This window comes from Mustela nivalis, assembly GCF_964662115.1.
Source record: "Mustela nivalis genome assembly, chromosome: 5".
Classification (NCBI taxonomy): Eukaryota; Metazoa; Chordata; class Mammalia; order Carnivora; family Mustelidae; genus Mustela; species Mustela nivalis.
The window spans coordinates 70429075-70447507 of NC_139024.1; the positions used below are offsets into that span (position 1 = coordinate 70429075).

The following is an 18433-nucleotide window of genomic DNA, read 5'->3' on the forward strand; positions in this document are numbered from 1 at the left end:
AGGTTTCCTCCAGTCCCTCCCCATAAAATATGGAGGCAGTAGAAACCCGAGTTCTCAGCCTTGCTCACACATTGGAATCAGCTAGAGATGTTTAGAAAAATGCCAGTACCAGGGCCTTATCCAGAGATTTAAGGTCTGGAGTGATATCCAGATTTGATTCTTTTCTTATGTACCCAAGGCAATTTCAATGTCTAGCAAAGTTAAGAATCAGTGTATTTATTGATTTCAAAGGGTGCTTCCAACTCCACCATTTTTTTTTTTTTTTAAAGAAAGTGTAAGTGCATAGGAGTGTGCAGGGGATAGGGGAAGGGGAAGAGGGAGAGAGAACCCCAGCAGAATCAATGCTGAGTGCAAAGCTTGACATAGACCCCAATTCCAAGATCCTGAGACCACTACCTGAGCTGAAACCAAGAGTTGGTCATCCCACCAACTGTGCCACCCAGGCGCCCCGTGGACTCTACCATTCTAAGGTATTCATATACAAATTGACTTTAGCAGGGCTTGACTCTCACAGGAGTATAAATTAGGTACCTTTATTTCAAATTTGTTATATTTCTTTCTGTTCAGGCTCCAGGAAAGAAAGGCATTAACTTTTAATTTAGGAACTTAGCATCTTTATTTCTTTTTATCCACTTATTTTCCAGATAAGCCCAAATCTTATCAATGTTCAGTGCAGAAGTAACACCTTCAGTTTCAAAACACCTTGGTTTTCAAAGAGTTTTATTGTTTAAAGATGGCTCAAAAGGCATTAACTTGATTTAATATTATTTTTGTGTGTGAAAAAAATGGCCAAACCAAAGTCAATAATGGTTTCTCAGATGACTTTACAACTTGAGGCATAGTGGATAATTTTCCTCTTTAGAACAGTGGTTCTCATTCCTGATGGCACTTTAGGATTGCCTGGGAAGACTTTTAAAAATCCTCATGCCCAAGCTACATCCTAGATCAAATCAAGCTTCCCAGGTAATTCCAAAATGGAGCCATGGTTGAGAATCACTTGCTCTAGAATGAGGCTGTGTAGGCAAACGGTAACAAGCAACTGGTCAATGATGAAATGCTAAGAGTGTGTTAGATATCTCCTCCATTAGAAACAACACCTTCTTTTGCCTCATAGATAGCACTGTCAGAAATGATTATTATTCTTCTGCTGAAGCTACCATGTGAACTGTTCCTTTAAAGGATTGGCATTGTTAGACTCCAACTATTTCTACTGAAGGGGGCAAATGAAACACTTCCTTCTTAAGCTGATGAATAAAATCTAGAGTGTTCTTCTCACAGACCTTTTTGAAGATGATTTAAACAGTGGATCAAAGAAGAACAAAAAAGACATTTTTATGGAAATGAATTTGTCAGGTTATATTATAACTCAAAAAGACTCAGGGAGGTATTGCTATTACAGTTTTGGTTTATTGTTTCCTGGTAGGTAAAAATGCATATCAGTATTATTCCTCTGTGATTATGTATATTGTGATATTCACCGCAAACTAGAAGAGCCCAGAGTGTCAACACTGTAGTATCAAATGTGTGCTTAATTATCATTCTGGAACTTGGTTCTGGGGTCTCCCCAAAGCCTATAAATCATTATCAAACAAGAAAATCAAGTAATTAAGCTCTCTGGCCTGAATCTGATCTATACTCTCTAAATATATGCTCGGCATAAAAAAGTATTCACTCATCTGGCTAGTTAAACTCCTGTTAATGAACTTGCCTCAGGGAAATGATTTGCTAATGCCTTCTCAAACATAGGGAGTAAAAGAGCTGATTTCCTCCCAATCAAACATGCCAAATCTACTATTGTTTTCAGTGGCCTGAACAGAAAGCCAAGACTGATGTACATGAAAAAGGATGGTAGATGTATTAATAGGAGTTAGTAAAAACAAACAAAAAAGTTGCCTTCACAAATAACATCTGAGCTCTTCTTGAGATGATTCCAAGTCATGCTGCAAATTCATTAATTTGTCTTTCATTTCTAAAATCACACACAACAAGCAATTATTTAGAGTGAAACAATCGGTTTAATATTTATGGGCTTGAGGAAACTTGAATTTAAATTCAGTCTGGGATCTGAATTAGCACCATCTGAGTACAGAAAGAATTCAATACACATGCACAAATTAGTTTTAATAGCAGATATAGGTAAGATACATTTGTTTTACTTGATATACTTGAAGGACCTTTCTTGGAGTTAAACCTATTTGTCTAGTTGACCGGGCATGATACAGGTTGAACACCCCACAGCTCCAGGGCCTTGGCAAAATTGACCTCCAGTGGCTTGCCCGTGCCTTTGGTGAGCCTCAGAGATCGGATGCAACCTCGAAACCTAACACTGGTTGTCAGACCGAACTGGTTGAGGCCATCTGAAAAAAATGAGAAATGGGCTCAGTTTTAAAATGTAGCTTCTATGTTAAAGGTAATTTTTAAAAGATTTTATTTTTTTATTTGACAGAGAGAGACACAGTGGGAGAGGGAACATGAGGAGGGAGAGGGGTAGAAGGAGAAACAGGCTTCCCTCCAAGCACCAAGCCCTATGTGGGCCTCCATCCCAGGACCCTGGGATCATGACCTGAGTAGAAGGAGACCCTTAAAGACTGAGCAACTCAGGCGCCTCTTTGTTAACGGAATTTTTTAAAAATTTAAAAATTTACAAAATTTTTAATCTCTAGTGTAAACATATAGTGTTGCATTGTTTCCAGGTGTACAACCTAGTGATTCAAGAATCCCATATACGGGCGCCTGGGTGGCTCAGTGGGTTAAGCCACTGCCTTCGGCTCAGGTCATGATCTCAGGGTCCTGGGATCGAGTCCCACATCGGGCTCTCTGCTCGGCGGGGAGCCTGCTTCTTCCTCCTCTCTCTCTCTCTGCCTGCCTCTCTGCTTACTTGTGATCTCTCTCTGTCAAATAAATAAATAAATCTTAAAAAAAAAAAGAATCCCATATACAACTTGGTGCTCATCGAGATAAGTGTACCCTTAATCCTGTTCATCTATTTTGCCCATCCCCCCCCACCACCTCCTCTCTGATAACCATCTGTTTGTTCTCTATATTTAAGAATCTGCGTTTTTGCTTTTTGACTTATCTTTTTTCCCTTCTTTTGTGCATTTGTTTTGTTTCTTAAATTCTACATATGAGTGGAATTATATGGTCCTCTTTCTCTGGTTGGCTTATTTAGCATTATACTATCTAGATCTATCCATGTTGCTGCAAATGGCAGGATTTCTTTTTTAATGGCTGAGTAATATTCCAGTGTATATGATATATATGTAATATATATGTAATATGTATATACACACATACCTATTACATGTTCTGGCCTCCTTTGTTAAATATTAATTGACCATAAAAAGGTGGGTTTATTTCTAAGCTTTCTATTCTATTCCTTTGATCAGTGGGTCTATTTTTGTGCCAGTATCATGTTGTTTGGATTACTGTAACTTTGTAATATGACTTGAAATCTGAAATTGTGATACCTCCAGCTTTGTGTTTCTTTTTCAAGATTGCTTTCACTATTTGGAATCTTTTGTGGTTTTATATAAATTTGAAGGATTGTATGAGTTCTGTGAAAAATGCAGTTGGCATTTTGATGGGGATTGCATTAAATCAGAAGATTGCTTTGGGTATTATGGAGGTTTTAACAATATTTGTGTTTCCAATTTATGAGCATGGGATATCTTTACATCTGTTTATGTCATTTTCAATTTCTTAAGGTTTTGTAGTTTTCAGAATATAGGTCTTTCACCTCATTGGTTAAATTTATTCCTAGGTATTTGATTTTTTGTGCAACTATAAATGGGGTTGTTTTCTCGTTTTCTCTTTTGGCCACTTCATTATTAGCGTACAGAAATGCAATGGATTTCTGTACATTGATTTTGTATTGTGACCTTACTGAATTCCTTATCCATTCTAGTAGTTTTTTGGCAGAGTTTATGGTTTTCTATATATAGGTATCATGTCATCTGCAGATAGTGAAAATTTTACTTCTTCCTTATCAATTTGGATTGCTTTCATTCCTTTTATCTTACCTGATTGCTATGGCTAGGACTTTTAGTACCATGTTGAATAAAAGTGATGAGAGTGGACATTCTTGTCTTGTTTTTTACCTTAGTGGAAAGCTCTCAGTTTTTCACCATTGAGCATGATGTTAGCTGTGGGGTTTTTACATATGGCCTTTATTATGTTGCGATTAAACCTATTTGTTGAGGATTTTTATCATACATGGATGTTGTACTTTGTCAAATGTTTTTTCTGCACCTATTGAAATGATTCTACAGTTTTTATCCTTTCTCTTGTTGATGTAATGTGTTATACCAGTTGACTTGTGGTTATTGCATCAAAATTTCATCCCAGGAATAAACTCTATAGAGGTGATTTTTTAAAAAATGTATTGTTGCATTCAGATGCCTAGTATTTTGCTGAAGATTTTTTCATCTATTTTCATCAGCAATATTGGCCTGCAGTTCTCTTTTTTGGTAGAGTCTTATTCTGGTTTTGGTAATTCTGGCCTTATAGCATGAATCTGGAAGTTTTTCTTCCTCTTCTTTTTTTTGGAATAGTTTTTTGTTTTTTGTTTTTTGGAATAGTTTGAGGAGAGTAGGCATTAACTCTTTAAATGTTTAAATGTTTGGTAGAATTCACTTGTGAAGCTATCTGGTCCTGGACTTCTGTTTGTTGGGAGTGTTTTGGTTACTCATTCAATTTTATTCCTAGTAATTGGTCTGTTCAAATTTTCTATTTCTTCCTGACTCGGTTTTGGGAGGTTCTATGTTTCTAGGAATTTATCCATTTCCTCTAGGTTGTCCAATTGTTGGGATATAGTTTTTCATAATATTCTCTTAGAATCCTTGGTATCTCTGTGGTATAAACATCATTTCTGATTTTGAGTCTTCTTTAAAAATCTGATGGTTTATTAATTTTCAAAGAACCAGCTTTGGTTTCATTGATATGTTATATATATATATTTTTAAGTTTCTATTTCATTTATTTCTATGATAATCTTTATCACTTCTTCTGCTGGTTTTGGGTTTGTTGTTCTTTTTCAAGTTCCTTTACGTTTAAGGTTATGTTGTTTATTTGAGATTTTTCTTGATTCTTGAGACAGGACTATATTGCTATATACTTCCTTTTTAGGACCATTGTATCCCAGAGATTGTATCCGTATCCCAAAGATTCTGGACAATTGTGTTTTCATTTTCACTTGTCTCCATGTATTTTTTTATTTCTTGTTTAATTTCTTGGTTGATCTATTAATTGTTTAATAGCACGCTATTTAACCTCCATGTATTTGTGGTCTTCTCAGACTTTTTCTTGTGGTTGATTTCTAGTTTCAGTGCATTTTGGTCAGAAAAGATGCATGATATGACTGGGATCTTTCTAAATTTGTTGAGACTTGTTTTGTGGCCTAATATGTGATCTATTCTAGAGAATGTTCTATGTGCACTTGTAAAGAATGCGTATCCTACTGTTCTGGGATGGGATGTTCTGATTATATCTGTTAAATCCACCAGGTCCCCTATGTCATTCAAAGCCACTTTTTCCTTGTTGATTTTCTACTTAGACAACCTGTCCATTGATGTAAGTGGAATGCTAAAGTGCGCCCCACTGTTACTGCATTAATATTATTTCCTTTATAATTGTTATTAATTTTTAATGTATTTGGGTGTATAAATATTTACTATTGTTGTACCTTATTTTTGGATTGTCCCTTTAGTATCATATAGCGCCCTTCTTTGTCTCTTTTTACAGTCTTTGTCTTAAAGTCTATTTTGTCTGATAGAAGTATTGCGACCCTAGCTTTCTTTTCACATCCGTTTGCATGAAAAATGTTTCTCCATCCCCTTACTTTTGATCTGCAGGTGTCCCTAGATTTCAGATGAATTTCTTATAGACAGCATATAAATATTGTTTTTTTTAATCTTGCTTTTTATCTTTTTTTTTTTTTTTAAATCCATCCTATTACCCAATGTCTTTTGATTGGAGCATTTAGTCCATTCACATTCAAAGTAATTATTATCTGATAGGTATGTATTTATTGCTATTTTGTTATTTGTTTTTACAGATCTCTGTTCATTTCTTTCTGTTCTCTTTTCTCACCATAAGGTGGCTTTCTTTAGTGATATACTTGTTTTGTTTTGCATATCTATTACTGGTATTTTATTTGATTACCATAGGCTTGTACATAACATCTGCATATGGCAATCTATATTAAATTGATAGTCACTTAAGTTTAAACCCATTTTTTATTTCTCTCCTCCCTACATTTTAGGCATATGGTGTCATACTTCACATCTTTTTATTTTGTGAGTCCCTTGACTGATTTTTACAGATACACATATTTTTACTGCTTTGTACTTCCTACTTTTCTTACTCTTATTTATGGTCTTTCCCTTCCACTCAGAGTCCCATTTAACATTTCTTGGAGGCTGATTTTGTGGTCAGGAACTCCTTTAACCTGTGTTTGTCTGGGAAACTCTCTCCTATTCTGAATAATAGCCTTACTGGATAGAAAATTCTTCGATGCAGATTTCTTTCCTTTTAGCACTTTGAATATATTATTCACTGCCTTCTGGCTTGCAAAGTTCCTGCTGAAAAATCTGATAGCCTTATGGGATTTCCTTTTGTATATAACTATTTTCTTTTCTCATGCTTCTTTTAAATTTCTCTTTTTATCCCTATGTGTTTTGATGTGGACCCCTTGGGTTGATTTTGTTGAGGATCTTTGTGCTTCCTGGTCTGAATTTCTGTTTCTTTCCCCAGGTTTGGAAAGTTTTCAACTATTATTTCATCAAATAAGTGTTCTGCCCCCTGTTATCTCTGTTCTTCTTCTGAGAGCCTTATAATGCAAATGTCCTTACTCTTGATGGAGTCACTGAGTTCTCTAAGTCTATTCTCATTTTGCATAATTTCTTTTTCTCTCACCTGCTTAGGTTGATTACTTTCCATTACTCGGTCCTCCAGTTTGTAGATGTGTTCTTCCGCTTCTGCTAATCTGCTATTTATTACATCTAGGGTACTTTTAATTTCAATTATTGTGTTCTTCATGTCTGATTGGTTCTTTTTTAAAAAATCTTTGTTAAGAGTCTCATTGATGTTCTCCACTGTTCTCTCAAGTCCAGTGAGTACATTTATGATCATTACTGTAAATTCTCTATCAGGCATATTATCTATATTTCACTTAGGTCTCTTGCTGTAATTTTGTCCTATTCTTTCATTTGGGACATTTCCCTCTGTCTCCTTATTTTGTCTAACTCTCTGTATCTCTGTGTTAGGAAAGTCAGCTAAGTCTCTTGCTCTCAAAAGTAGTGGGTGAGTATGCCCTTTTAACAAGGCAGAGCTGGTCACCTGACAGAGGGAATGTGCCTCTGTGGCTGTGACCAGGCCAATCTGCCAAATGCAGGTAAGCAGGGTGCACAGTTTTAACATGCCACATATGCCCTCTGTGACTGGCCACTGCTGCTGGCATGGAGGCCCTGCAAAGCATGAGGTTGGGAGATGCAGTGTTGGCAATGTTTGTGCTGGTCTTTGGAGGTAGGGAGGTCACAGAGCCAAAACTGAAGCAGGTCAGGCTGGAGTGTTTGGGGCTTAGTGTAAGCAAGTTAGGTAATGAATGTTGGGTCTGCCCTGGTTCCTGCTGATGGCTGTGTGTTTGTGGTGGGAGGCAGGGGAGGGAAACGGCTTCTTTGTTCCTGGAATAGTCTCCCAGCAATCTCTGTCTCTCTGGAACAGTAAATAACTCCCTCTTCTATGTCCCAGGTGTGTTTTAAATTGCTGTTTCTTTGCTGTTTTTTTTTTTTTTTTAAGATTTTTATTTATTTATTTGATAGAGAGAGATCACAAGCAGGCAGAGAGGCAGGCAGAGAGAGGGGGAAGCAGGCTCCCCGCTGAGCAGAGAGCCCTATGCGGAACTCGATCCCAGGACCCTGAGATCATGACCTGAGCTGAAGGCAGAGGCTTAAACCACTGAGCCACCCAGGCGCCCTTGCTGTTTTTTTTTTTTTTTTTTTCTCCACACAGGCTCTTTCTTGTGCTCTCTCTTTATGGGTGGGGACTTCTTACCATCCTTCTGGCTCTCTCAGAGTCAGGTCTGCTGATTTTTAACATTCCAGGCTTTACATCCTACTGGTGGTTGTTAAGAAGTGACAAAATTTGGCCTCTCTGATTTTCAAAGCCAGGTATTATAAGGATTTGTCTTCCCTGTGCAGACTCTCCAGTGTGATAGTCTCCTCTCTCCTTTCTCCACACCTGCAGCTCCCTCCCTCCCTTCTGCCAATGGCAAACCCAGCTCCTCACTAGGGTTGTGCCCTTCCTATGTCTTCGGTGTGGCCTCTTCTCTACACTTAGTTATGGAGTTTTTTCTTCCTGTCTTCAGTTCATTTTCTGGGTTATTTACACTGATGTGTATGTTATCGAGTGTGTCTGTGGGACAAGGTGAGCTTAGAGTCCTTTCTGCCATCTTCCCTGAAAATTTTTAAGGGAATGTTTTAAAGTCAGCTGTAGCTGGACATTTTAGGTAAAGTTAGTGATTTTGTTCTTAGCTTTGCTCACAGTTAAATCTATAGCATTTCTGTAGTTATGTGTTCTGAAATCTGGAGACCTGTAGAATTATGTATTTTAAGATAGCAATTTGGTTTGGAATGAATAAATTTATAGCTGTGTGGGATTTAATGAAAGAATTCAATTGACCAAATACTTTACTGAATTAGGATATGGGCTTTTAATGGTGACTTTATTAGTTTTTTACATTGTAAAAATACATCCCCAAATGTTAAGTTGGTTGAAAACTCACACAGATTTTGTTTTTGTTGCTAAGAAGACACTCCATTCTTTCAGCAGGCCTTGCAGGTGCTAACTAGGATCCCATTTCATAGACCATGAATGGAGAAATACACTGTCTCTTTCATAATATTTGGGGGTTATCCTGATTAAAGCGGAAGTAGGTTCTTTTCAAACTTAGAAGCAATTTTGGAAAAAGGAGTTGTGAACTGATCCCCATTGCTCCTGTATCTTTTTCTCCATTAACCACCTCTGAATATAAATTTTGCTTGTTTTGTTAAGCAGAGGAGCTTTACATAAATGGGAATTTATGTAAAGAGAAACCATTTTTCTCTTGCCAAAATGCTGAATGACCATTCCAAGAATGTGTTATTGCTGTATTTGTAAAGAGGCAGTTGGGTTATTTCTCATCAAGTCGGGCACTCTTGTTTATGGTCACTTTTGGTAACTCTCTGTGGTTTTGATGTTATAATTCATGTGCTGGTTAGGGATTTTGAATGCAGATTTATTGCTTGGGTTTCTTTGTAATATAAACTCTATAATAACCTAAGGGGGAAATTAGCTGGTTTAATCCAATGATTTCCAGAACTTGAGGAAATAAGTTCCATTACATTTTATGATTCCTTTGGTATATTAATTTTAAAAAAATCAGAAAGAACACCAACTCTGGCCTTCATTGCTCTTAAATGCCTCATATCTTTTATAAGCCAAATTCATTTCCTCTAGCCCCCATCTCCCCATGAATGAAACTTTGGGGGCTATCATGTAAAGTTCAGTCCCATGTGGTTTATATAAGTAATATGCTCATTTTACGCACTGGAAATTTCAGGTGAGGTGTTATTTATGGGAGTAGATTCTAAAGCTAGGAAGTATACTTAAGCACACATTCTTGGACATATTTACAGAAAAATAAATATTTTAAATCCAGTAACAGCAAAGAAATTCTTGATGGAGTAGATAAGACTCACCTGGGAAACCACCAACAAACACAGGGTCATTTGTATCAGCTGATGTAGAGGCTTGGTTTGGGCTCTGGGCTTCCACTTGATTCCCATCTACTGTAAGCTCAATGCGGTGTTTGATCTTGTTGGCTGTGACTTTATGCCACTTTCCATCACACAAATGCCCTGGGATCCCAGCATCATAGACAGCAGTGAATCGGCCGGCACCATTGTCCACATGAAACATAAGCTAGAAAGTAGGAAATCAAACAGTCACAGAGGGTATCATCAGAAAGTTATCATGATGTCATGATGGTTCACATAGCAAAAATTGTTATGTTTCTAGGAGAGTCATCACCTGGAAGAGTTAGAAATGAATATATCTGGGGCATTTTAAAACTTAAAAAAAAATGTTGGCTGAAGTTAAAATACAAATTTAATAACCAGGAGTCACAAATTATGTTTTTTGCTTCTGGGCATTGTTGGGAGCAATAGGCAAGATGTGTGAGACTCATAATAATTTTGCTTTCAGAAAATGTGACATATAATTTGAGGCTAGCTGACCAAAAAAAAAAAAAAAAAAGGACCTCATATGCACAGGGACAAATCCTACCATAGATCTTTATAGAGTGTGAGGGTTCTTAATGAACCTTACAAAATTTCTTAAAAGATGTTTAGAGTGATTCATTCATTCGATTTACAAATTCATTTTAGAGGATTATTTTTTTTTTAATGTAAGCTTTTGATGTTTTAATTGCATATATTCTTTTTTCCTTCATGGATTCCATTTTATATGCAGGATTGAGAATAACATCAATTACTTTCCTGGGCAGGCTTCATGTCACAGTGCCAAAGACTTTGAGCCAGGAGGCCAGTTAAATTCTTAACAATGAAAAATTTAGATTGGAAGTTCATGTCTAAATGAGAAAAATCTGTTTTCAGTAACATGGCACAGTCCCTGAAATATGAGATGACAGAATTCTTTTGAAGCTGATGAAGGAAAGAAACATATTGAAACATTAAAAACACTCAGTCTGGCAACACATTTGACAAGGTAAAAGAAAAACACAAGGGTTTTAAAAAGAAGATGGCAAACTGCAATAGGTGAAAAGTTTGTAAATTAAATGTAATGTAAAGATTAAGATTTTACTACATTGGGTAGAGTTTGTAATAGCAGGACTTGGTGAGAAATACACATGCATCGTATTGGAACTTGTTACCCCAACAAATTGATAATAACAGTGGTTGTAAGCAGGCGATGAAATGAAGCTTACTCTAAGATGTAGTAAACGTGTTTGAAAATCTGCAAAGCTATTAGCCTCCCGCCTTCACCTTTTTCTGTTTTGCCTCTGATGATGGTTTAAAGACAGGAGGGGGAGAGGAGGCAACGGAAAGCATATTTGAGGTTACCATGTGGTCTTTCTTCTTCGGAGGCCACAACACTATATGAGTGGAAATATGACCAGAGATGTAGTATGATTCCTATTTAAGAGCCAGAGAGAAAACTTGGGTAACTTCTTGCTTTGTCTGCCTCTTTACCTGCTGCCTGTACAAAGTATATCCACTGGTCATTTCGTTGCAGGATGCTGTTCAAAGGCAGCCAGGGACTGGAGATGTGTTTAGAATTAGCTTACCCATTGTGAGCAAATTGACAAAATTTATTATACTAATATAAATTTAGTATAAATCTGCACTTTGTTTGAAATGGTATCAAGATGCTTTTAAATAACCACTGAGAAAGTGGATTGTCAGTTGGCCACCTTGACTTCTTAGAAGTGCCTACTGGGTTAGTAGAGGAAAGACTGATTTTAGACAATGCAGGCCTCTCCTCTTTTTTCCCATTGGAATCTATAGTTTTACATACAGGGTATTCATGTACCTTTAACAACACAGTAAGAGCCAGAGATCTAAAACCATCTGGCCCATTATTCGTTAACACAGTTGGCTTACTGTAGAATTAGCACATCAAGAGTTTACACTGGTCTACAGAGTAAGTACGCTGAAAATACACATTAGAGATAATCTAGAAGGATGGAAAGATATAATCTAGTTTCTCCCAACAAAGAACACAGTAGGGCTTCACAAAGAGGTTCTTACATATGAACAACATTATTGTGAGGAAATCAGAAACAGTTCGAAAACTGACACTCACCTTTTCATCAATCATTTCAATACCCATTCCATCCATTTTCTGACTGCTGATTCCCAGAAGAACTCCAGTGGTTCTAGTTGTGCGGAATTCAAATTCTACAAGAAGGTCCAATCCTACTTTGAATGCACCAACTGTAAAATGAAGATTTTTTTTTTTTAAATCATGAATTATAGTTTAGGGATTGTTAATTCAAATTCGTACAAAGCCGTGGTTTAGATTTCATCAGTTCAGATGTCAGTCAATTATAATAAGTTTCAGACTCTGTTATGGCCCATACTTCCAACTACTGTATCATATGACACACTTTATAGTTATTGCTTATTTTCTTGGTTGCCTTCCCTCCTGGCATGTAAGTTCTGGGAGGGAAATTTTATTTTTGTGCCTACCAAAGTATCTGGCACACGGGGAGGTTTAATACATAGTTGTTGAATAAATAAATGGGTGAACCCACACTGAGATTAACTCAAAGAATCTCATAGCACTATATGGTTATGATAGAAGTCCTACTGTTAGATTAAGTCTAGCATTTCAGTGATTATTCAGTAAGATTTTACCAGGTCACTCTAAGATTACTATGCCACAGTGATCTGAAAGGGTTCAAACTTTCCCATTTTATTAATAAAGAAAGGAATTACAAGCACAGTTTTGAAGGAATAGAATCTGGGACACAAATAGATGTTTCCAGTTCATCCAGGCAAGATTTTTCTATAATTTCCTATATTTGATACATTATTTAATCTTTTAGAGAATATTTAAGACATGCCTCTTAGAAACAAAATCATTCATTAAGAGCAGGCTAGACCACATGAATTGCATGGGTGCTAGGGAAGAATTCATGGAAACTTTCTGCATGTCCTCTATTTATTAGGCAAGAAATAAGTGCTGTGTGTAACCACAATTGTCTCTTGTGAAGGGTAGTGTCACTTATGTGAAAAACTTGTTGTTCTACTCAGAACCTTGATGGCTTTGCAATGTGCACAGGTGGATTTGGAGCAGATTTCAAGAGAAAAAGAAGCAATTGTTCTGCAAAATAAAACAGAAAGTGCTTGTTTTTAATCCCTGAAAGGGATAAGTAAGGAACAACATGAAGCAGTTCAGCTGAAGACAGAGAGAGTAAAGTGGCCAGCAAAAGCCACAGTGATTGGGTAGCTAAAAAGTTTTTAAAGGTTTAATTGAAGTTGTATCTTTCCAGTGACATAAACTTTTCTAACTGTCCAAGTCTTATATAAATTGTATTATACTCTCTGTTGAGGGGATGGCAGGAGTTGTTGGAAATTGGGGAGGCTCCTCATTTTCTGGTCCAGTTTGATCCAGAACCAAAAGAGCCCAGGCAGAATGGCAAGTCAGTATATCAACCACTGAACCTTGCCATCAAATTTGACTAAGAGAATACCAGCCATCTGTGACTTTGCAGAAATCTTGGGGAAGACTGGATTTTCAATGCACGTGCAATATTGGACTCATCATTACTGCCAGTGTTTTAATGTTTAACGTATCCTTTTTTAATTTCTTTTCTGCTTCTGCTATAGGTGAAATGTCCCACTTTTACTCTTTGTTCGAGGGCCCTGCCCCTCCATCTCTGAAAACTTTTGCATGTGAGTATTCATCTCACTTTTAAAGCCTAACTCAAATGTAATTCCTGATTTCCCCAACCAAGATTAATTTTTCTTCTAAATATCCACACAAAATTGCTTGTATGTCTTTTATAGTTTTAAATATTTTTTATTTGACTTCTTATGATTTCTGAACAGACCAATACTTACCTATTGATAGGATATTTTTGAAGGAAGGAACAATACCTTATTTACTTCCATTTCCCATTATAACTTCTATATATTATGTGTGCATTAATTCTTTTCTAAAAATAAATGCATGTATCTATGGTAACCCTAGGACTAAATAGGCTATGTTAATAGTCTATGTTAATGCCTTTTTTGGTTATTATATAGAATTTATTTTCTTTCCTCTTTTCCAAATTGTGCATTTAATATCAGAGATCCAGACTTGGTCTGGAAATGCTCACTAGAAGGGGCAGATCCTTAGAGTCAGGGGAAAAGGACGAGCCATCATCACCATCAATGAGACATAGACACTAGTATGTGTGTATTGGGTGTATGAGTGGGTGATTATGACATGAAGACTCACAAAGAATTGAAGAGAGGAAGAAAGAAAAATGCTATCTCATTTTTAGAAAGGTAGACAGGGAAAACTGGAAAGTAGATAAATTACATGTGTAAGCATATAGACCTTATTGTAGAACTAAATTTATTTTGATATTGATCTCTAGGGAAGAAGATGAAATAAACTTTCCAAATAGCCTTTTACTTTCTTTTTTCTTAGTTTTCCTAAGAATAAGATACCTTAATGTTTGACATTTTTATTACTTCTATACATTTTTATTTCTGATTTAGGTATACTAATTTAAGAAATCCAGGGCTTTTATTTTCCCCTATAAGCAAGAAGTTAATATTGGTACATATTCAATATTCAACAGGAAAAAAATGGGAGTGTCTTACCTGCTTTGGCAAAACCTGTTCCATCAAAATATGTTCCTTTCTGAGCATTAGCAAAACATGTTCCAACATGGAAGCTGGAGGTTGGCTGTTCGAGGTCAGCAGGGGCCTCCACCATCTGAAAATTCCTGATGCAGCCATCAATGCTGTAGGTCACCTAAATATTCAGGTCAGAAAAAAACAAATATCAGGTTTTACCAGATCTCTGCCTTTATATGGTACTCAGCAATTTGTGGGGATGCTGTGTGCTTGCAATCATTGGCCAGTTGTCTTAAGGTAGCCCCCAAACTACCTGGAGCTGTACTATTGCCCCAAGCTCCCCACAAAAAGTGCAGAGAATCCTGTGCTGTGCTTTTCCACTAGGATGTATCTTTCCTGTGTCTAGATTGTTCTGATATTCTAAATAGGGTACACTGTGTCTCTAATGCGACCTCTGGTTTGCAGAACTATGTGCTCCATGTGAATATCATAACTTTTAATTAGTCTCTTATGCTGGATCTGGTCCAAGATGGTGTGATGTAGGAAGATCCTGAACTCACTTCCGTGGACCCACTAAATCTATAACTGCTTATGAAGCAATTCCTCCCGTAGAAGAATCGAAGGCTGACCGCATAGCACAACGAAAGGTAAAGAGAATGGCAAGAGACATAGCAATGAAGGGAACCTCTACCCCCAACACTATGAATAGCAGTGGTGAGGGATAGTGCTGAGGGACTGAGAACAGATTCCTCTACAGAAAAAGAGCAACTAGTACCTAAAAGATTCAGCTCCAGAATGCTGCCAAATGGCTGGGGAGCTGCTGGAACTCTCTGGGTCAGTGGTCTGGTCTAGTGAGAGCCATAGTTTATGTTCCCCTCTACCCTTTTTTAAAATTTTTAAAAGAATTTATCTACTTATTTGACAGAGTGAGATATGGAGGGAAAGGGAGAAGCAGGCTTCCCACCGAGCAGGGAGCCTGATGTGGGGCTTGATCCCAGCACCCTGAAGGCGGATGCTTAACAACTGAGCCACCCCGGTGCTCCTGTTCCCCTTCCATGTTGATAGCATGGAGGACAGCAGGGGCCTCCATGAAGCCCCAGGCCCATAGATTACACCAGCTCCAGCTGTCCCACCAAGATGACCCCAGGGTAATACACACCTGGTCAGTGCTCCCACTGGTCAATGCTCTCTCTAGCTCCAGCAGTCACACCAAGATTACACAGGAGCAAAGCATATTGAAACACTCCAGGCCTGCACTACCTCAGCTCCAGATGGCATGCTAGGGCAACCCCAGCACAGACCACTCCAAGATCTTCTGACTGATGCCTGACTGAGCACCACCAGGGTGCTCCCTGCACTGAGTGCCCCAGGAACCACCAGGCCATGCTTGACTCACTTCCAGCTGTTCCACCAGCGGACCCCCCCAGGGGGAGCACCCCAGGACTCTCCAGCCTGTATCCAACTTCAGCTCTAGCCACCCTAGGACGGCCCCCTCTGCAGAAAGTCCCCCAGCTTATACCTGCTTTAGCTGTCCTGCCAGGGTGTCCTCAGCACAGAGAGCCCTGGGAACTCCTGGATCATACATACTTTGGCTTCAGTTGTCCTATCAGAATAGGAACCTCAGGACCACCCCAGCACATACCCAGTTCAGCTCCAGCACAGAGTGCCTTGTGACCCCTAAGCCCATGCCAGCCAGCAAGAGTCACCAGGAACACACAGTCTGCACAGGGGATGACCATACATAAGACCATTCCTTACAATTTAGGAGAAGTAGCTGTTCTGAAACACAAAGTCAAGCAAAATGGGGAAAAAGAAATATGTTCCAAACAAAAGAACAAGGCAAAACTTCAGAAAAAGAACTACATGAAACAGAGATAAGCAAGATGCCTAATGAAGAGTTTTAACTAATGATCGTAAAGATACTCACTGGACTGGAGAGAAGAGTGGAGAAGAACTCAGTGAAAACTTCAACAGAGATGGAAAATATAAAAAGGACCAAATCAATTTTGAAGAATATAATAACTGAAATGAAAAATACATTAGAGGGATTAACAGGAGATAAACAGAGGCAGAAGAGCAGATCAGTAATTTGGGAGATGGTAATGGAAAACACCTAGGCTAACAGCAAAAAGGAAAAAGAATTTTTAAAAAATAGGATAGGTTAAGGATCTCTTGGACGACATTAAGCAAATAAACATTTGCATTATAGGGGTGGCAGAAAGCTTCCTTAACCAAGGAAAGGAAATAGACTTCCAGGTTCTAGAAACACAGATAGTTCTAAACAATAATTAAAATGCCAGAGATTAAAGATAAAGAGAGAATTTTTAAGAGGAGCAAGAGAGAAGCAAAATTATGTACTAGAAAAATCTTACGAGTCTTATCTGCTGATTTTTTAGTAGAAATTTTGCAAGCTAGAAGGGAGTGACATGATATATTCAAAGTGTGGAAAGAAAAATAAAACTTATAACTTATAATAGTAAGTTATATTGATAACTTATAATAATAATCTTACCCAGCAAGATTATCATTCAGAATTGAAGGAGAGAAAAAAGAGTTCATCATCACTGAAGTGGCCTTGTAAGAAACGTTAAATGGACTTCTTTGAAGGGTAAGGGCATAATTAGATGTAAGAAAACTATGAATAAAAACAGGTAAAATATGACAGCATAGACATAAAGTGTGGAGGAGGGAGTAAATATTTTCCTTTAGAATGTGTTTGACTTTAAATGGTGATCAATAGAGACTGTTATGTACTTGAATATTACATGTGAACCTCATGGTAACCACAAACCCCAAACATATAATAGATACACAAAAATATAAAGAGAAAGCCAGCCATGACACTACAGAGTTGTCAATCACAAAGAGTGCAATAGAAAAAAGAAATAGAGAACTATGGAAACAATGAGAAAGCAATTAACAAAATGGCATTAAGTACATATTTAATTATGTTAATATAAATGACCTAAATGCTCCAATCAAAAGACAGAGTCACAAAATGGGTAAATGCTCCAATCAAAAGACAGAGTCGCAAAATGGGTAAAAAAAAGCAAGACCCATCTATTTGTTTTATACAAGACACTCACTTCAGACCTAGAAACACTTACAGACTGAAAGTGAAGAGATGGAAAGAGCTATATGGTGCAAATAGAAGAGGAAAAAAAAGCCAGGGCAGGGGTATCGATAATTAAACAAAACAAAGACTAACAGGAGACAAAGAAGGACATCACACAGTGATAAGGGATCAACCCAGCAAAAGGATATAACAATTGTAAATATATATTCACCCAATATCATAGCATCTAAGTACATAAAGCAGATATTAACAGACATAAAAGGAGAATTGACAGCTATACAATAATAGCAGGAGATTTTCATACCCCACTTATATCAACAAATACATCATCCAGGATGAAAATAGGGAAATAGTGTCTTTGAAGGACACACTAGATCAGATGGACATAACAAATATACACAGAACATTCCATCTCAAAACAACAGAATACACACTCTCTTTAAGAGCAAATGAAATATTCTCTAGGATAGATCACATGTTATGCCACAAAATATGACTGAAGAGACTGACATCATTTGCATCTTTTCTGGTCACATGGTATAAAGCTAAAAAATAGTCACAAGAAAAAATTGAAAAAAAAAAAAGGACACTAAACAGCTTGCAACTAAACAACCATCAGGTTACTGAAGGTATTAAAAATGAAAATGGAGGGGCACCTGGGTGGCTCAGTGGGTTAAGCCTCTGCCTTCGGCTCAGGTCATGATCCCAGGATCCTGGGATCGAGCCCCACATCGGGCTCTCTGTTTCAGCAGGGAGCCTGCTTCCCCCTCTCTCTGCCTGCCTCTCTGCTTACTTGTGATCTCTGTCAAACAAATAAATAAAAAATCTTAAAAAATAAAAAAGAAAATGAAAATACAACGGACACAGCAAAATCTGTTCTAAGGGGGAAATTTATAGCAATTGATAGGCCTACCTCATGAAAAATAATCTCAAGTAAAAAATCTAACCTTATGTATAAAATAACTAGATAAAGAACAAATAAGAACAAAAGTGAAGAGAAGAAAGG

The 18433-nt window shown here is 37.4% G+C and overlaps 2 protein-coding genes across 10 annotated transcripts in view; one reads left to right on the forward strand and one right to left on the reverse strand.

The window, feature by feature from the left end:
• Positions 1 to 18433, forward strand: part of ARHGAP18 (Rho GTPase activating protein 18) — a 283705-nt gene that overhangs the window by 248108 nt on the left and 17164 nt on the right. The gene's annotated exons all lie outside the window — the stretch shown is intronic.
• LAMA2 (laminin subunit alpha 2) overlaps positions 1996 to 18433 on the reverse strand; it is a 641423-nt gene continuing 624985 nt past the window's right edge. For all 6 annotated transcript variants that reach the window (XM_082731189.1, XM_082731188.1, XM_082731187.1 and 3 more), the window contains 4 exons: positions 14376 to 14529; positions 11860 to 11990; positions 9735 to 9957; positions 1996 to 2357 (listed from right to left, as the gene is read on the reverse strand). In XM_082731189.1, the coding sequence (XP_082587315.1) occupies positions 2200 to 2357; positions 9735 to 9957; positions 11860 to 11990; positions 14376 to 14529 (666 nt within the window). In that variant the 3' untranslated portion in view covers positions 1996 to 2199. The remainder of the gene's footprint in view (positions 2358 to 9734; positions 9958 to 11859; positions 11991 to 14375; positions 14530 to 18433) is intronic.